This window comes from Mustelus asterias, chromosome 25 (genome assembly GCF_964213995.1).
Source record: "Mustelus asterias chromosome 25, sMusAst1.hap1.1, whole genome shotgun sequence".
Lineage (NCBI taxonomy): Eukaryota > Metazoa > Chordata > Chondrichthyes > Carcharhiniformes > Triakidae > Mustelus > Mustelus asterias.
In genome coordinates, this window is record NC_135825.1 from 45,396,637 (window position 1) to 45,417,955 (window position 21,319).

The 21,319-nt window shown below is 46.4% G+C and overlaps 1 protein-coding gene across 4 annotated transcripts in view; it reads left to right on the top strand.

Moving 5' to 3' along the window:
• Nucleotides 1–21,319, top strand: part of LOC144511943 (sodium-coupled monocarboxylate transporter 1-like) — a 673,058-nt gene that overhangs the window by 638,886 nt on the left and 12,853 nt on the right. For all 4 annotated transcript variants that reach the window (XM_078242431.1, XM_078242429.1, XM_078242427.1 and 1 more), the window contains 2 exons: nt 801–887; nt 7,067–7,269. In XM_078242431.1, coding sequence (XP_078098557.1) covers nt 801–887; nt 7,067–7,269 — 290 coding nt within the window. The remainder of the gene's footprint in view (nt 1–800; nt 888–7,066; nt 7,270–21,319) is intronic.

Here is a 21,319-nt window from a genome sequence, read left to right on the forward strand (position 1 = left end):
CTCCAACATTTTCACATTTAAAATATGAAATAGCCTCCAGACCAGCTGGGCGTGCAGCAACTGCTGCTTCAGGCAGGCCAGGGGGCATTCAGGCCTGCCTAAGCTCTAGCCCTTTGGTCTGCTGTCGGAAGGCCACCTCCAGGCAGCTAAAGTTTGCTCCACCACCTGTGGGCACCTGGAGACAGATTAGAAAATCTCAGTCATTTGTTAACAGGTCTTGATAAGTTTCTGAGTAGCTCACTAGGTTACTCACCACTTATGGATAAGTAGCCTCCCTTATCCCACTTCCTGCAAAATAGCCCGTAGACAGAATGGAGCTTGGGAACTGGTGTACCTGCCAGTGACATGAAATTCCATGTCCACCTCCAATCTTAAGCCTGGTCCATTCAGTTCTGTCTCAATTTGCGCTGGGCTTAACTAAATTGATAAAGGCATTACTTCAATGGTACATATCTATCAAGAAAAGTTTTCTAATTCAGACATTTCAATCAATACATATTCTGGATTATTAGTGACAATTACATCAGAAGAACAAAGTTTAGTTAATGGCGAACTGGAAATTTCAATAAAATGTTTCAACTCCAGAGCATGCAATTTACCAAAGAGTTAATGGTAACTAAGTATCCTGGTGATACTAGGCCTAACGGTTAATAGCAGCGTTAAACAAGCGGGCAGAGAAATATAAAATGAATCTGTTGATTGTTTTCAACAATTCCTCATTTTAAAACTGCTTCACAGTTCATTGTCAATCATGTAATACAAATATAACAGTTCTCTATTTTTCTTTCTTTGTTTTGCAGGCTGCCCTCACTATTTTTGGAGTTGTTGGCGGTCCACTGCTAGGATTATTTCTGTTAGGCATGATATTTCCTTGCGCTAATTCAATTGTAAGTACCTCACAGGCACCGGGAGTTGGTGGAAGGATGAAATGGGCATTAAAAGAGTTGTTGAACCAAAAGAGAGAGTTCAGGGTGTTTTCTACATGGGAAAAGGCTAGAAACACTGGAGGTCCAAAGAGACTTGGTTGTCAATGTACATCAATAATAAAAATATCATAATCAGGTACAGAAAATAATCAGAATGCATACATTTATATATTAATATATATATATTGTTTTTTGTATACATATATCGCAAGGATGCAAGTTAAAGATGGTGTACCCATGTTCTTATTTTGGTCTTCTCTGCTCACACAAGAACTGCAACTGGAAGTAGACATCAGCTCAGATACTGATACTGACACATGTGCATCTTAATGGATAGCATAGAGGAGAGGGATCTAACCCTTTTGTGTTGCAGCGGAGGTAGGGGTAAGAATAGCACAGGTGCCGGCTTCCTGGAAGGCAAGGTCACACAAATTCTGTTGCAGAGAACTCGGATGATGTTTCTGAGGTTACAGAAGAAGGTTGATGGATGTATGCAACAAAATACTTGGTGATTCGGGAAGGCCCCTGACAGAAAATTGGTGTTCAATGTCAAGAAGCATGTAGGGGTCCATCACCAACAGAGGGTTTTGTGCTAACCTTGAAACAAATCCTTTCTAGCATGGAACTGGGGGCTAGCTCCATCATCAAACTTCTGGATCCCACCACGATGCAGTATCTGATCCACTACATCCCAGTGAATTCAGATATCTAGAAATCCCTGCATCACATCCCAGTGAATTCACACAACCAAGAATCACTGTGTCACATCCCAGTGAATTCGCAAACCCAGGAATCGCTGTCACATCCCAGTGAATTCAGATACCCAGAAATCCCTGCATCACATCCCAGTGAATTCACACACCCAGAAATCACTGTATTACATACCCAGAAATCACGGTATCACATCCCAGTGAATTCATACACCCAGAAATCATTGTATCACATCCCATTGAATTCACACACCCAGGAATCGGTGTCACATCCCAGTGAATTCACACACCCAGGAATCCCTGCATCACATCCCAGTGAATTCATACACCCAGAAATCATTGTATCACATCCCAGTGGATATACACACCCAGATATCCATGTGATTTCTGGGTGCCTGTATTCTCTGGGATGTGATACACACATCCAGAAATAACTGTATCTTATCCAGGAGAATATGCACACCCATAAATCACTGTATCACATCCGGAGATTTCACACATCCAGAAATAACAGTATCACATGCCAGAGAATATGGACATCCCAGCAATCACATCCCAGTGATCCCTGTATCACATCCTAGTGAACACAAACCCACTTATCACTGTATCACATCGAGGCGATTACATACACCCAGAAATCATCGCATCAATCCCATTGAATTCACACATCCAGAAATCACTGTATAACATCCCAGGGAATTCACACATCCACAAATCACTGTATAACATCACAGTTAGTTTAGACACCCAGAAATCACTGTAGAACATCACAATGAATACACTCAGCAGAAATACTGTATCAAATCCCAGGAAGCACCCAGCTATCACTACAAAATATCCCAGTGAATTCACACATCCAGAAATCACTGAATCACATCCCAGAGAATACACACACCCAGGAATCACTGTATAACATCCCAGTGAATTCATAGATCCAGAAATCACTGTGTAACTTCCCAGTGGATACACAATCTGAGAAATCACTGTATAACATACCAGTGCATTCAAATGCTCAGAAATCACTGTATTGCATTCCAGTTAACACAACCCAGAAATCACCATCATATCCCAGTGAATTCACAAACCCAGAAATCACTATCACATCCCAGTGAATTCAGATATCCAGGAATCACTGTATCACATCCCATTGAATACACACACCCATATATCTCCATTTCAACCCCAGTGAATAAACACTGAGATATCACTCTACCATATCCCAGTGAATTCACAAATTTAGAAATCACTTCATCACAATCCAGTGAATAAACACACCCAGGAGTCACTGCATAACAGCATGATGAATTCAAAGACCCAGAAATCACTGTATCACATCCCAGAGGAAAAGGTGGGAACTCAGTCAAGCAGCCCTGCTGGCCACCTGCAGTTGGAGACTGATGATGGACAAGGAGCAGAAGTCCTAGAATTCCCTGGGCACAGCGACATGCCAGGAGAGGAGATGATTCAGAAAGCATGATGTGCTGCAGCTTACAACCTTCCCATGGATGTTGGAGAGACAGCAACTCAAATGGCTGAGCCTATCCAGAGAGACTATGACAGCTCTGTGCAACATACAGTGGAGGCTGGTTCTAATTGTGCAGTTGTGCATCCAATGACAGTGTCTCCCAAGCTCATTGTCACTCTAAATTTCTACACCTCAGGCTCATCACAAGTTGGCACTGATGAAATGTGTAGCATTTCCCAATCACATCACTGCATCCAGGCTGTGACTGATACCCATTCAGAGGATGAATCATACAATAAATTTACACAAATGTGGACAGTTAGACAAGCAAGCCAGAGACTTTACTGGCATGGCTGAACTCCCCCAGGTCCAAGGAATCATTGATTTCACACATGATGCCAACAAAACTCCCAGCCATCAGCCAGCTGTCTTCATCAAATGGAGGGATTTAATTCCCCCATCATCCAACCCAACAATGACCAGCAATCCCTCAGGTATGTGCTCATTTTGGGAGCAGTCAAATGCAGACATTCACTGACACTGCCAGGTTCCACAGCCTTCATTCACTTGTGTGACTAAAAGGATGGATACTTGCCAACAGTGGGTATCACTGATGAGCCTGGTGAGAAATGTACAGACTGAAGAAGAGGAAATCAATGCTAGGTCTACTCAAGATGAGATTTAGGTGTTACACTGTTCGGGTGATACCTTTAGTATACCCCATCTAGGGTCACAAACATGGTCATCTGTCATGCCTTTCATAATCTGGCATTGCAGACGGGGATGCCCTGACTGTGGAGGATATCCTGGGCCTCGAGGCTTCCTCAGCTGAGGATGGTGATGAGGAAGCCTGAAGATGAGCCAAAGTATCCAGACCAGCTGCTGCGTTACTTGGTAGCCCTCAAGTTTAGTTGCCAGGGAGGATTGGTTGCTGTCATCCTAAGGCAGTTCTACTGAACTGCAGTACACCAGCCATCTGGTCCATCAAAAATCCTCATTACAGTCTCATTCACAACAACTTGGCTATCAGCACACAACACTTCCCCAATTGTCTCTCCAATCATCACAGATGCCATAGTTAGCCCCAAGCAGCTCCTGGTTCATCATCTCCCACACATACACATCTGTCCCTGGACCCCATCTGTACATTGAGTTAGGCATAGTGTGACATTTAATGAAGGAAGCCACAGACGATGTTTCACACAGACACTCATCTTATACTCATGATCTTCAAGTGCTCTTGCAGTGATTCCTTAATTCTTGTGCGATGCTTCCCCTTCATTACCAGCTGTGGTGAGGTAGGCCTTGAAGCCTCTTGCCTGGGTTGTCGTTGGAGGCAGTCCTCAGTGACGACAGCCTCCTCCGTCATCATGGCACCCTGAGGTGTTGTTATCACTGGCAGAAGAACGGAGAAGACACTATCTGTCTGAGTGCTCTGAGAGGAGACCACAAATGCAGACAGCTTTTACTCATCCACCTTGTGAGGCACACTTGCACCTCCCTGCTCACCTGAGAGGACTTGATGGAGGCTCCAGGCACCTTGTCTCACACTTGCTTTGCCATTGGTTCACTGAGCTCAGGAACAAGATAATTTCCTACAAGTCTGCACACATCTCCGGTATCCATTGACTGGTCTGTTAGATCTGGAGGGTCACCAATCTCTCGATGGAGGAGGTCATGTACTCAGGCAAGAGGCCTGCGTGGACTCCTCCATTGTGCAAACCAGGATACAGATACTCTGGAATCTTCGTCAGATCTTCATGCAGCTCACACAGAGTGTCCAGCATCTGCTGTTTTACTGTGAACTCCAGAGGCCTTTTATCACCCAGGGGTTCAGCATGTCCTCCCACATTCCCCTGAGTGTTAGAGGGCTTAGCTGCCATGGCACACTGATAATAGTCCAGCCCTAATGTAGTATGCTCACCAGTTTGTGACCCTGAATCTGTAACCATGTACAGATCCATTGAGGGAACAGTATCTGCAATCGTGTCAGGTATGTGAGGATGTGATACCACACACTCTGAGATCCCTCCTCCCCCTAAGAAATGGATGGAAGTCCCTGAACATGTCACCTGGTTGGCATTCTGCTGCATTAGTAGAGAAAACAGAAAGATAAAGGCTGCTAAACCCACTAGACAAAAACACACAGCCATTGTTGCATCTTACACTTATCTAAAACTTGGACTGAATGACAAAATCTCATGCTTGCCTACTGCTCCCACCTCCATTATCTGAGGAAGTCCCCCTCCACAAGATGAGTTCTGGCCTCACTGTCGGTGATGAAACACGCTCCTTGGTGGCCCTCCAGTTCCACTGCCTCTTCCCCCAAGGCTGTGAGGATCACAATGTTGTTGATGCCACCACTGGTTATTGCCCTTTCCCTCACATTCTGGGTCCTATCCTCCTGTGGCAACAAATGGAAGTTGTCTCAGTGCTCTGACTACAGATATCACCCACTAAGTGCAACTGCTGCATCCTCTGGAGCCTTGCCAATTAAGCGACACTCGGCAGCATCCAGCAGACATGTGTCCGCCAGGCACTTCCCTCCTGTCAGAGCTGCAGCCAGCCCCACTGTTTGCTGAGCTTACACATCCCAAAATCCTCCACCTATTTACACACACCAAAACTCACCTAAGCAGAGAGGGGAAGATTGTTAACTCACTTGGAGAACTGGACCTGGACAACCCCATTTATTTTGGTGGGGAGGCTTTGTTATGTGCTCTCAGTGTCTTGTGGACCCTGATGTTGGTAATAATCACACTTTAAGCTTGAAAAGGTCCAATGCTGGCCAAGCTACCTTGTACAAAAAAAGGGCCTGTTTGAACTGGTTATACATCACATGACTTTTCATTGCAGCTGTGAAAGGTGGTTCCCTACTAGAACAATTACGCATAACAATTAATTCCTGGCTATTATTTCATAGCTCTTTACAGGTGTTTGCTGATAATACAGTAATGTACAGCAGGCTTCTTTCTTCAGTCTCTGGGGAAGAGGACCCTCCATCTTTTCCTAGCTGCTTGGAGGGGGGCATGCAGCAAACATGGGGCCACACAGGCTCTTCTCTCTACCATGCCACAAGTGAGTTTCAGAGCCCTCAAGGTTTTCCAGAGGGAGGGAGGTTGATGGCCCTGTGAGCATCCGTGGGTCCTTTGGCCTACAGAGGAGCTGTCCAGGCAATTGTTTCTGCTGGTGTAATCACTACTCAAAATGGACTACCAGAACTGCAGCTTACAGCTTTTCAATGTAAATACCATTTTGAGTACTCGTAATCCTTTAAACTAGTTGCCAGTGCCCGCTTCTGGCTCACAGCCCACCCCTGCTGCCACTGATCCTCTGTCCTCGAGTTTCTATTTGTCGGCTGGCCACTTACTGGCAGGTTGGCATTTGATCCCGGCAGGTGTGGAGGTTGCCCCTGCTGGTTCACTCTAATTTCCACCCATTAACTCTGGTTCTTTAAGTGTTAACTGAGCATAAGATAAGCATTGTGAGGCCTTGATGTAAGCAGTTTAACTGCCAGTATCATACATTGTAATAGTGACTTCCGTTAAAAGTATTTCACTGACTGTAAAACAGTTTTGGATGTCATATGGTTGTGACAGGTGCTATATAAATGTCAGTCTTTCTTTTTCTCATATTCTTATATAATATGCTCATGGTTGTAGTGAAAGGCCTTCCTACTCATAAAGGCTATAACTACTGGTGACACATTTGTGCAGGTTTGATAAAATCTTTCCATGCAGGTTCAGGTTGAAGATTAAGTTTTCACTTTTGGGCTTTCTTTGGTTGAAGCTAAATTTGAAATTCATTTTGAGAATATGGGGTAAAATCATGCAGCAGCCAAAGTGACTGGGGCTCTTGGCTGGGTAGTGATGAGGATGATGCCAGCTGAGGTTCATTATTGTTTTACAGTGTTGGTGTTCAGTATTACCCATTGATCTGATCATTGTTGCTCTATCTGATCACAGGGTGCAATATCTAGTCTTGTCGTCAGTTTTCTACTGACGCTATGGATGGGAATCGGTGGACAGATCTATCACGCATCGCCTGATAAAATACGACTTTTACCCCTCAGCATAGCAGGCTGTTCCTACAACATTACTGAGCCTCCAGAGTCAGTGACAGGAAGCCCCTGGACAACAATAAATCCAGTTACAGAGCTGAACTCCAGGTAAAGTTAGAAAAACTGATCCCTTGCACAAGGAAATAATTCATACTTCCGAGAGTGTTGTAGATTGATTCTGCTGTTGGAATTGTATCATTTTGTCCATTTAACTTTTCCGGTTTTTATTTCTGCTTTCCTCCCTTAGATACTCCCCATTCTCCTCCCAATCTAAGTCATATCTCTCACAGTTACCCTTAACATGACAATTAGATGGGTTCTGAGAGTCACAACATCATCAAATTCTTTTCTCCTGGCATTTAAAGCCTGGTACATGGGGAATCTTTGACATATTCTCTTGTACCCTTATGTTCAAGCAGAGGGGTCAGAGAAGTTGTTATTGGCTTCCAGAGTCCACTGTTATTGTGTGAGTGCCATCTCTGGCTGTGCCCTCTGAAACTAGCCCCTATGTGACATCAGGTGGAGATTGTTTCATTTTAACATTGCACGCAGGCTCCCATGTGACTGCGGACATGTCTCATACTTGAGGCTGGGATGGAAGGGAATAGGTGGTGATGATGGTTGTGGTCAAGGTGATGAGAATCCTGGTAACTCATGCTCAGTGGCAGAGAGGATGCCAGAAAAATGCCCGTGCTTTGCCCATTCATCGTGGTGGAAGGGGAGGTGGGGTATGGAGGAGGCAGTGTGAGTATGAGAAATAATGAGGAAATTTGTTACCAATCTTTGACCCAGGCTTGGAGCTCCATAACGGGCCTTGACTCCATCATTTGGTCTCAATCAGTCTACCAGCCAACAATCCTTGGCTTTTTTAATTCATTCGTGCGACATGGGCATTACTGGCTGGGCCAGCATCTATTGCCCATCCCTAGTTGCCCTTGGAGGACAATTGAGGGTCAACCACAGTTCTGTGGCTCTGGAGTCACTTGTAGGCCAGACCAGGTAAGAATGGCAAATTCCCTGCCCTAAAGGACATTAGTGAACTAGGCGGGGTTTTCCGACAATCGACAATGGTTTCATGGTCATAGGTAGATTCTTTAATTCCAGATGTTTTTTATTTAATTCAAATTCCACCATCTGCCATGGCGGGATTCAAACCTGAGTCCCCAGAACATTAGCTGAGTTTCTGGATTAATAGTTTAGCAATGTTAGAATGTGGCCAAAGAAATCCTTTGTCTGGCTGCTTCTTATGCAGCCTGACTTGTTTGACTGGGGATTAGGCTTCAGGCCCAAGACCAATTCATGTATTTTTACCACAATCTTGCTGGTCACAATAGAAGACAAGAACAGGAGGAGCTGAGGAAGCCCAGGTCACTCTGTATCTGGGGCGGCACGGTAGCACAGTGGTTAGCACTGCTGCTTCACAGCTCCAGGGTCCTGGGTTCGATTCCCGGCTCGGGTCACTGTCTGTGTGGAGTTTGCACATTCTCCTCGTGTCTGCGTGGGTTTCCTCTGGGTGCTCTGGTTTCCTCCCACAGTCCAAAGATGTGCGGGTTAGGTTGATTGGCCAGGTTAAAAATTGTCCCCGAGATGCGTAGTTAAAGGGATTAGCGGGTAAATATGTGGGGGTAGGGCTTGGGTGGGATTGTGGTCGGTGCAGACTCGATGGGCCGAATGGCCTCCTTCTGCACTTTAGGGTTTCTATGATTCTATGAGTGGTAGCTATCTGAAACTTAAAACGACAGGAACTCCACCACTTCATACTACCTTTGATGCTCTCTGAAACTTCCTGGTAAGGAGTTTCTCATTCTTGAGGGCATGTTCTTTAAAAACATTGGGATAACACCCTTAAGTTTTCCCCCCATTTCACTGTAAATTGGAAAAATCCCTGGAGAAACATCACGAATAGGATATGAGTACAAGGAATAAAATGCGTTTCCTTTAATGCCAGCCTGTAACAAATAGGCATAGCCAGTGTACCTCACATCCTCATCACTGCTGTAAAACACTAATATTAGAGATTTGTGTATCATCAAGGCAGCAAGGAACCAACTCCATAGGGCAATGTAATGAAAAAAATTTTAAGTGCTGAATGAGTGAGAAAACGGGGGAATTTCAGTCTCGTTTTTGCGGTGAGTTTAAAAATGCAATCTTATGGGCAGGATGTGATTCTCATCAGTAGGGAGGGTGAGGTAGAGCCTATTCTCACTGGTGAAGCCGGCTGCCGAACTCTAGGGTCGCATTGCACATGTGCCCCAATTTCCCAGTGTACAGTGCACAGACAGTGTACATATTGTACACAGTGCACTGGGAGAGGAGATCTCCTGTCACTAAACTCCACTTTCCCCACGGACATCAGGTCCTAGGCCAATCGTTCCCAGTGCCCCCCATCCCCCCCCCCTTCAGACATTGCCGCCCCCTCCCCCCCCCCCCCCCCCCCCCGCCAATCGCTGCCCCAGACATCACCCTCCCCCCACCACCAATCACCACCTTGGACATTGCCCCCCACTTCTGCCCCCAATCACCACCCCAGCAGATCAGCCCCTACCCCTCCGCCGCCCCGCCCCCCCCCGCCCCACCCCCCGATCGCCACCCAGGCTGATCAATGTCGCCCCTGCAGAGGTCCCTCCTTCCTTTTTCCCCTCTACAGGAGTTCCACCCCACCTTCCCACATCATGGCTTGCCCCCTTCAACCACTGTCCCCCCCCCCCCCCCCCCCCCCACCACCCCAGGACTCATCCCCCTCACACCCCACCCCCTCAGTGGGCAGTTCTAAGATGCCTGGTGTGCAGTGCCATGGTGCCAGATGGGCACTGCCAGGGTGACAGGCTGGCACTGCCCAAGGGGCACTGCCAGGCCCTGCCCTCAACCGCCCGGGGGATTTCAATTGCTTCCATTCCCACCCGTGAGGCCATTACGTCTGGTCCTTGTTGGTGGGGACCATATGTGATCCTCGTCAGTAAGGACCTCCACCGGTAAGGGCAAGTCAGGCCAGAAGATACTGTGCGGGACTCACTAATTTAAATTTAAATGAATAATTTATAGGCATGAAGCCGATTTCATCACTAAAACAGGGCCGGTAAGATCACAAAAGGTGGAAAATCCGGAGCGAACCCAATATTTTGCCTCTCACTGGATCTTACTGGTTTGACTCACTGATTGCTCAGCGGACAAGCCGGTAAGATTGCCCACCATGGCATTTTTAAAATTCATTCATTGGATGTGAGAATCACTGGCAAAGAAGGCATTTAATATCGATCTCTATTTGCCCTTGAGAAGTTGGTGGTGAGTTGCCTTCTTGAATGGCTGCATTCCTTGTGGTGTTCTTGCTCTCAATATAATCCCCAAGTTAAGCTTAGAATCAAAGAAAACTGGGACAGAAAGAGGCTATTCTACCCATGGGGCCAATGTTACAGGCCCTCGGCCCGCTGATCAATCACCATGGTGAGCCGGTAAGATCAGGCAAGAGGTGAAAAGTCGGGTTCATGCCTGGTGTTTTTTTGCTTCTCACGATCTTACTGGCAGTGTTTTGTTGCCGAAATCGGCTTTACGCCCATAAAGGGCACAAAGCTGATTTCAATATTCATTATTTAATTTAAATATAATTAGTGAGTCCTGCACGGTATTGTCTGGGCTCACTTGCCCTTACCTGTTCACCGGTCGAGGTCCTTACCTGCCAGGGTCACGTATGGTCTCCACAAACTGGAATCCTTTAGAATTTTTTTGGTAAGATCGTCCTGTCTGTGGGCCAAACGAAAAAGGAAAAAAGAATCTAGCCACTTTTTTAAATCCCACTTTCCAACACCTGGTCTGTTGCCTTGCAGGTTACAACACCAGGTACCTTTTAAATTAATTGACCCATTGATTCCGGGCAGCGAATTCCAGACACCCACCACCCTCTGAGTGAAAAGGACTTTCCTCATGCCCCCTCTGAACCTTTTACCAATCGCCTTAAATCTATGCGCACTGGCAATTGATCCCTCAGCTGGGAGCAACGGGTCTTTCCTGTCCTACTATCTAGGTCGCTCATAATTTTGTGCACCTCAATTAGGTCACCCCTCAGCTTCCTCTGTTCTAAGTAAAACAAAGATAGCCTATCCAATCATTCCTCATAGCTGCTATTTTCAACACCTGGCAACATTCTTCATACTCTTCCCAGAGAAATTTGGTCCTTCCTGTAATGTGGTGACCAAAAACTGTATGCAAAATTCCAGCTGTGGCCTAACCAGCATTTTATATAGTTCCAGCATTACATCCCTGCTTTTATATTTAATACCTCATCCAATAAAGGAAAACATGCCATATGCTTTCTTTCACCTTATCCATCTGTCCTGCCACCTTCAGGCGCCTGTGGTCATGCACTCCAAGTTCTCTCACTTCCTCTATCCCTCTTAATATCTTCCCATTCATAGAGTATTCCCTTGCTTTGTTTGCCCTCCCAAAATTCATTACCTCATCCTTTTTCGGATTGAATTCCATTTGCAATTTTTCCACCCATTCAACCAAACCATTGATACCATTCTGGAGTTCCTCAGGTATCCTCTTCACTATCAATTATACAACTAATTTTTATGTCACTTACAAATTTCCGAATCATGTGTCCCATCTTTAAGTCTAAATTATTAATATATACAAGAGCCCCAAGACTGAGCCCTGTGGAAACCGCTTTCCATTTGCAGAAACATCCATCGACCATGACCTTTGTTTCCTGTCGCTGAGTATCCAACTCATGACCTTCCCCTGTATCCAGCGGGATTTCACTTTTCTGACCAGTTTCCCATGTGGATCTTGTCAAAAGATTTACTATAATCCATGAAGACAACATCCATTATACTACCCTTGTCAATCCTCCTTGTTACTGCCTCAAAATATCTAATTAAGTTAGTAAAACACAATCTTCTCCAAACAAAACCATGCTAATTATCTCTGATGAATCCGTGCTTTTCTAACTGACAGTTTATGCTGTCTTTCAGAATTGTTGCCAGTAACTTGCTCTAGGCTAGGCTAGTCAGACTGACTGGCCCAGAGTTTTGTGGCTATCTTCGCACCCTTTTAAAATAATGGTACAACATTTATAGAGCTTCAATCCTCTGCAGCCTCACCCGTATGTAGTGAGGACTGGAAAATGATCCTCAGAGCATTGCTATTTCTTCCCTGGCTTCCTTTAAGAGCCTGGGACACAATCCAATCGGCCCTGCTGATTTAGCCACCTTCAAAGATGCCAGTCCCTCCAGTACTTCCTCTCTTATTGTATCTAAAATTTCACTCTCCTTTTTAACTAGAATGTCTGCATCATCTCTCTCCTTAGTGAAGACAAAGTCCTGACTGAGAACCCCGCCCACATTGTCTGCGTCAATGCAGATGCTACTGTGTACTTTCTGATAGACCTTTTCTGAATTAGGAGTTAGGGCCTGGATAGGATTGTTGTCAGTGCAGGCTTGATGGGCTGAATGGTCTTCTTCGGCACTGTAGGGATTCTATGATTCTACTTCTTTGGGCAGGAGTCTTTCCCCCCTTCCACAGATCCTTTCACGTGCCTCCAACATTCTGCCTCCAATTGGGCACCACCACTGGGACAATTACCTGCCCTTGATCTTTTCATTGGGAACTGTCGACGGGACATTGGCCATCTCAATTTTTCTGCCCCCTACCCCCCCCCCCCCCCCAACCCATTCCAACCTCTCTCCTTCCAGACTTTCCGCTCTTTGCTCCCTCAGGTCCAACCCTGACATTGTCATCAAACCTGCCAACAAAGGGGGTGCTGTTGTCATCTGGAGTACTGACCTGTACCTCACAGAGGCTGAGCCCCAACTCTCAGATACTTCCTCCTATCTCCCCCTGGACCATGACCACACCACTGAACATCAAGCCATCATCTCCAACACTGTCACCGGATTTCCTCCGGATGCCTTCCCCCCACAGCTTCCAATCTCAGAGTCTCCCAACCCCGGACAACCCACTTCTACCTACTTCCCAAAATGCACAAAAAGGACTGTCTTGGTAAACCCATTGTGTCAGCATGCTCCTGCCCCACTGAACTTATTTCCTCTTACCTTGACTCCATCCTCACTCCTCTGGTCCATTCCCTCCCCACCTACATCCGGGATTCCTCTGATGCCCTGCATCATATTGACAGCTTCCAGTTCGCAGGCCCTAACCGCCTCCTATTCACCATGGATGTGCAATCTCTCTACACCTCCATCCCACACCAGGACGGCCTGAGAGCTCTTCACTTCTTTCTTGAAAAGAGGCCTGCCTGAGCAATTCCCATCCACCACGATTCTCCTCCACCTGGCTGACCTCGTTCTATCTCTCAACAACTTCTCCTTTAACTCATCCCACTTTCTCCAAATCAAAGGAGTAGCAATGGGTACCCACATGAGTCCCAGCTACACTTGTCTTTTTAATGGGGTATGTGGAACATTCCTTGTTCCAGGCCTACCCAGGTCCCCTCCCACAATTCCTTTACCGGTACATCGATGACTATTTTGGTGCTCTCATCCAGACCTCGAAAAATTCATCAACTTCACTTCCAGCTTCCACCCCTCCATCACCTTCACCTGGTCCATCTCAGACACTTGCCTTCCCTTCCTTGACCTTTTTGTCTCCATTTCCGGCAATAGACTATCTACCAATATCCATTACAAACCCACTGATTCCCACAGCTATCTGGACTACAGCTCTTCACACCCCACATCCTGCAAGGACTCCATCCCTTTCTCTCAGCTCCTTCGCCTCTGTCGCATTTGTTCCGATGATGCCACTTTCCAAAGAGGTGCTTCTAATATGTGCTCCTTTTTCCTCAACCGTGGTTTCCCACCTATAGTTGTCGACAGGGCCCTCAACAGCGTGCGGTCCATCTCCCGCGCCACGACCCTCACCCCCTCCCCTCCTTCCCAGAACAAGGATAGAGTCCCCTTGTTCTCACATTTCACCCCACCAGCCTCTGCATGCAAAGCATAATCTTCCGCCATTTTCGCCAACTCCAGGGTGATGCCACCACTAAACACATCTTCCCTTCACTTCCTCTGTCAGGATTCCGCAGAGACCATCCCCTCCGGGATAACTGAGTCCACTACTCCACTATACCCAACACCTCTCCCGTCACCAATTGCACCTTCCCATGCAATGACAGAAGGTGTAACACCTGCCCCTTTACCTCTTCCATGTTCACCATCCAAGGTCCAAAACCTTCATTCCAGGTTAAGCAGCGTTTCACTTGCATCTCTTTCAATTGGATCTATTGCATTCGCTGCTCCCAATGTGGTCTCCTCTATATCGGAGAGACCAAGCGTAGACTGGGTGATCGCTTTGCTGAGCACTTTGTGCGCAATCAGGACCCTGACTTTCCAGTTGCTTGCCATTTTAACACACGATCCTGCTCTCATGCACACATGTCTGTCCTTGGCTTGCTGCAATGTTCCAGTGAAGCTCAACGCAAACTGGAGGAACGGCATCTCATCTTCCGGATAGGCACATCACAACTTTCCAATCTCAATATCGAATTCAACAACTTCAGATGATTTGCTCTACCCCACCTCGACAACTTTGTTTTCATTCTATTTTATTTTATTTTTTACTGTTCTCCACCTGTTATTTCTTTCTGGTCTTTCTTCATTTTTCTTCCCCCCCCCCTCCACTCTTTCCTTCCCCCTACTTCTTCCCCCCCCACCCCCGCTTACCCTTTTTTACATTCTACCTCTGTCCCATTCCACCCCCCCTCCCCCAACATCTCCATCTCTCACAGCTTACAGTTTCTCTGTCATTTGGCCATTCACACCCTTTATTCTCTCTATGGGCTGCCATTAGCAGCCTTTTCCCCTGGTTTCTGTGGCTATGACTCATCTTTCATTCCCTCACTCTGCAGTATAAATATCTCCCATTTTCTTTGCCTTTTAGCTTTGACAAAGGGTCGTCTGGACTCAAAACATCAGCTCTTTTCTTTTCTACAGATGCTGCCAGACCTGCTGAGATTTTCCAGCATTTTCTCTTTGGGTTCTATGATTCTATTCTATGAATGTGAATCAAGAACTTTGTGAGCACTATGCCCTTGCACTGTGTGTAACCCAATTGATAGTCAGATAGTTGAAGTCCCCAATGATTACTGCCCTGTTGATTTGCACTCAGAAATTTGTTTCCATATTTATTCTTTTAACACCCATCCACTATCTAGGCATCTATAGTACACTCCTAACAGTTTGGCTGTTCCTTTTTTATTTCTGATCAATCCATATGGTCTAATTTGATGCTTCATTTTGTACATCATCCCTCTTCACAGCTGTATTTGATTCTTTAACCAGCAATGCTACAACTCCACCATTCTTATCCCCTTCTTTATCCTGCCTGAAAATTCTACATCCAGGGATGTTGAGCTGCCATTTTTGTCTCCCTTTAACCTAGGTTTGCGTATTAGTGATTATATCATACTGCCATGTGTCTATCATACTGCCATGTGTCTATCATACTGCCATGTGTCTATCATACTGCCCTCAGCTCATCAGCTTTCATAGAAACCTTACAGTACAGAAAGAGGCCACTCGGCCCATCGATTCTGCACCGACCACAATCCCACCCAGGCCCTACCCCCATATATTTTTACTCGCTAATCCCTCTAATCTACGCATCCCAGGACACTAAGGGGCAATTTTAGCATGGCCAATCAACCTAACCCACACATCTTTGGACTGTGGGAGGAAACCGGAGCACCCGGAGGAAACCCACGCAGACACGAGGAGAATGTGCAAACTCCACCCAGACAGTGACCCAAGCCGGGAATCGAACCCAGGTCCCTGGAGCTGTGAAACAGCAGTGCTAACCACTGTGCTACCGTGCCGCCCTTTGTTTGCTCTACTCATCGCACATACATATAGAACATAGAACATAGAAAACTACAGCACAAACAGGCCCTTCGGCCCACAAGTTGTGCCAAACACATCCCTACCTTCTAGACCTACCTATAACCCTCCATCCTATTAAGCTCCATGTACTCATCCAGGAGTCTCTTAAAAGACCCTATTGAGTTTGCCTCCACCACCACTGACGGCAGCCGATTCCAATCGCCCACCACCCTCTGTGTGAAAAACTTCCCCCGAACATCTCCCCTGTACCTACTCCCCAGCACCTTAAACCCGTGTCCTCTCGTAGCAGACATTTCCACCCTGGGAAAAAGCCTCCGAGAGTCCACCCGATCTATGCCTCTCAACATCTTATATACCTCTATTAGGTCTCCTCTCATCCTACGTCTCTCCAAGGAGAAAAGACCAAGCTCCCTCAGCCTATCCTCATAAGGCATGCCACTCAATCCAGGCAACATCCTTGTAAATCTCCTCTGCACCCTTTCAATCTTTTCCACATCCTTCATATAGTGAGGCGACCAGAACTGAGCACAGTACTCCAAGTGGGGTCTGACGAGGGTCTTGTATAGCTGCATCATTATCCCCGGACTCCTAAACTCAATCCCTCCATTGATAAAGGCCAGCACACCATACACCTTCTTAACCACCTCCTCCACCTGCGGGGCCGATTTTAGAGTCCTATGGACCCGGACCCCAACGTCCTTCTGATCCTCTACCGTACTAAGAGTCTTTCCCTTTATATTGTACTCCTTCATCCCATTTGTCCTACCAAAATGGACCACGACGCATTTATCTGGGTTGAAGTCCATCTGCCACTTGTCTGCCCAGTCTTGCATCCTATCTATGTCCCTCTGTAACTTCTGACATCCCTCCAGACTATCCACAACCCCACCAACATATATACTCCTTAACACTGTCAAATCCCTGTGCTGTATGCTTTTTAACCTGTGTCTCTTCTGCCTTTCAGAGTCACTCACTAATTTTCTATTTCCTGGTCCCTGCTCCAAATTTGCCTTCAGGTTCCCTTGCCAATCTAGTTTAAACTCTCCCCAACAGCACTAGCAAATCTCCCTGCGAAGACATCATCCCACTCCTGTAGGCCATCATAATTGCCCAACCTTTCCTGGAATCACCCTCCCCAAGAAGAATGTACAGCAGCCATTCATTGACATCCTTGACCCTGGCACCTTTCCTGAAACTAGTTTGAATGCCTTGGAAATCTGACACCCTCCCTCCTATACCAGCTTTCCAGCAACATGTTTAATCATTCAGTTCTCTTATTTGTATGTTCACTGACACATGGGACTGGGAGTAATCCTGAGATTACTGCTTTATAGGTCCTGATTTTCAATTTCCTTCCTATCATAGAATCATAGAATCCTACAATGCAGAAGGGGGCCATTCGGCCCATCGAGTCTGCACCGACCACACCGACCAGGCTCTATCCCCATAACCCCATGTGTTTACCCTGCTAGTCTCCCTGACATTAAATGGCAATTTAGCATGGCCAATCAACCTAACCCACATATCTTTGGAGTGTCTTCCCAGTTCAATCAAATCTGCTTTCAGAACCTCATTACCTTACCTACCTAAGTCGTTGTGACCAACGCAGGCCATGACCTCTGGCTCATCACCCTTCCCGAGAAGAATGTACTGCAGCTGTTCCTTGACATCCTTGACCCTGGCACCAGGGAGACAACATACCATACTGGAGTCACATCTATGGCCACAAAAATGCCGATATGTTCCTCTAACTAACTAATCCTCTATCACTACTGCTTTTCCCCTTTTCTTCCTCCACTCCTGTACAGCTGAGCTGCCCGAGGTGCCATAAACTTGGCTCTGACTGCATTCCTCTGAGGAACTAATGCCCTCACCAACATCCAAAACGGAAAACTAATAAGTGAGCGGGACCTCAGGGGACTCCTACACTACCTCCCTAATTCTCTTAGAGTGTGTGGCGGTCACCCATTCCCTTTCTGCCTCCATGCTCTTAACCTGCAGCGTGACCATCCTTCTGAATGTGCTATACACATAGTTCTCAGCCTTGTGGATGTGCGCGGTGATTCCAGCAGCTGCTCGTACTCCAAAACTCAAAACTCAAATTTCTGAAGCTGATGACACTTCATTCACATGTGGTTGTCTAGGACAACAGCAACATCCACAACTTCCCACATACTACAGGACATGCATTCTATGTGACCACGTTGCCTACCATGTCTTTACTACACTTCACTGACATATTTTATTTTACTTTGTTTTACTTGTATTAAATTTATTTGTCCTAACTTAATAAACTATTGATAGGCTTTACCAGTAGTCAGAAGCTTTTTCCCAGGGTGGAAGAGTCAATTACTAGGGGGCATAAGTTTAAGGTGTGAGGGGCAATGTTTAAAGGAGATGTACGAGGCAAGTTTTTTTTACACAGAGGGTGGTGGATGCCTGGAACTCACTACCGGGGGAGGTAGTGGAAGCAGATACGATAGTGAGTTTAGACAAATACATGAATAGGATGGAATAGAGGGATATGGTCCCCGGAAGGGTAGGGGGTTTCAGTTCAGATGGGCAACATGGTCGGTGCAGGCTTGGAAGGCCGAAGGGCCTGTTCCTGTGCTGTAATTTTCTTTGTTTTCTTTGTTCTTTGTTCCACTGATAAATCCAACTAACACTCTACGAATTGCAATAAATCTTACTTAAAGCACCTTTCCCCCGTGCACCAAATTTCCACATGAACTTAATTTGCTATTCATTTGGTCTCCGTCTCACTGCTCATGCACATGCTCATAACTACCACATTTTCTGACCACATGTCAACACCATCACAAAGTCCACCCATTTTAAACTTCACAACCTCACCTCAAATTTGCCTCTGTCATCTGATGCTGAAAACTTACAGACCTGCCTGTTCCAACATACCCCAGGTAGTCTCCCATTCCACTTCCATTAATTGATGTCATCCAAAACTCAGCTGTCCATGTCTTAACTCACACCAAGTCCCACCCCCCACGCCCCCCCTCCCCCACCCCGTGTTCACTGACCTACACTGGCTCCATTTTTTGATTTGAAAATTCTCATCTTCATATTCAAATGCCTCCGTAGCCTTGCCCCTCCACATCTGTTCAATCTCCTCCAGCTCCTGAACCTGCCAAGATGTCTGCAATCTAATCATTTAATTCTGGCTTTTTGAGCATCTCTGATTTTAATTATTTCACCCTTGGTAGCAGCACCTTCAGTTTCCTAAGCCCTAAACTCTGAGGCCGCGATTCTCCCGAATTGGGTCTAAGTGCCCAAGCCGGTGGGAAAACAGGTGTTGGCAGCATCTGTCAGGTGGCATTCATATGCTAATAAGCTCATTTTGAGGAACCCGTTGGCCAGCCCCGCTGTTCTATTCTGAGACCGGGTGCCAATTTTAAAGATCTCCTTGCTTGGAGACAGACACCCCTCCCCCCCCCCCCGCCCCAACAAAAAAAAAATGGTGCCCCTTCTCCCCACTAACCAGGGGAACACTACCAACCCCTCACCAAAGAGAGGCATCCTCCCCTCCACACACAAATAATGGGTTACACCCCTCCCCCAAACCATGCAGGCATGAGTGTGACCTGACTCGACTCCTCTTCTCAGACCCCCACTCAAGCCCCCTTCCCCCCTCAAACTTCCCATTCAGCCTCCTTTTCCCGTCTCATCACCCACTTAATTGTCAATCAGGTTTAGGCTCTGTCAACATTGCAGCCAGGAACAATGGGGTACTTGAGGTGCATTCAACCACAAAGGGAAATGAAACAAACACAAGTGGCTGGAGGATGATAGAAATCGATTGAGCTGGCAGTTGAATCTTTTACGAGGCACTGCGTGATGAATTTGTTACAGAACAAGTTAGCAAGTTAGCAAGGAATGAGCTGAAAAAGGGGCTGAGGAGAGCTAGGAGGGGACATGAGAAGTCCTTGGCGGGTCGGATCAAGGAAAACCCCAAGGCTTTTTACTCTTATGTGAGGAATAAAAGAATGACCAGGGTGAGGTTAGGGCCGGTCAAGGACAGTGGTGGGAACTTGTGTATGGAATCAGTAGAGATAGGCGAGGTGATGAATGAACACTTTTCTTCAGTGTTCACCAAGGAGAGGGGCCATGTTTTTCAGGAAGAGAAGGTGTTACAGGCTAATAGGCTGGAGGAAATAGATGTTCGGAGGGAGGATGTATTGGCAGTTTTGAATAAACTGAAGGTCGATAAGTCCCCTGGGCCTGATGAAATGTATCCTAGGATTCTTTGGGAGGCGAGGGATGAGATTGCAGAGCCTTTGGCTTTGATCTTTGGGTCCTCGCTGTCCACGGGGATGGTGCCAGAGGACTGGAGAGTGGCAAATGTTGTTCCTCTGTTTAAGAAAGGGAATAGAAATGACCCTGGTAATTATAGACCGGTTAGTCTGACTTCGGTGGTTGGTAAATTGATGGAAAAGGTCCTTAGGGATGGGATTTACGACCATTTAGAAAGATGCGGATTAATCCGGGATAGTCAGCACGGATTTGTGAAGGGCAAATCGTGCCTCACAAATTTGATAGAATTTTTTGAGGAGGTAACTAGGTGTATTGATGAAGGTAGGGCGGTTGATGTCATATACATGGATTTTAGTAAGGCGTTTGATAAGGTCCCCCATGGTCGGCTTATGATGAAAGTAAGGAGGTGTGGGATAGAGGGAAAGTTGGCCGATTGGATAGGTAACTGGCTATCTGATCGAAGACAGAGGGTGGTGGCGGATGGAAAATTTTCGGACTGGAGGCAGGTTGCTAGCGGAGTGCCGCAGGGATCGGTGCTTGGTCCTCTGCTCTTTGTGATTTTTATTAATGACTTAGAGGAGGGGGCTGAAGGGTGGATCAGTAAATTTGCTGATGACACCAAGATTGGTGGAGTAGTGGATGAGGTGGAGGGGTGTTGTAGGCTGCAAAGAGACATAGATAGGATGCAAAGCTGGGCTGAAAAATGGCAAATGGAGTTTAACCCTGATAAATGTGAGGTGATTCATTTTGGTAGGACTAATTTAAATGTGGATTACAGGGTCAAAGGTAGGGTTCTGAAGACTGTGGAGGAACAGAGAGATCTTGGGGTTCATATCCACAGATCTCTAAAGGTTGCCACTCAAGTGGATAGAGCTGTGAAGAAGGCATATAGTGTGTTAGCTTTTATTAACAGGGGGTTGGAGTTTAAGAGCCGTGGGGTTATGCTGCAACTGTACAGGACCTTGGTGAGACCGCATTTGGAATATTGCGTGCAGTTCTGGTCACCTCACTATAAGAAGGATGTGGAAGCGCTGGAA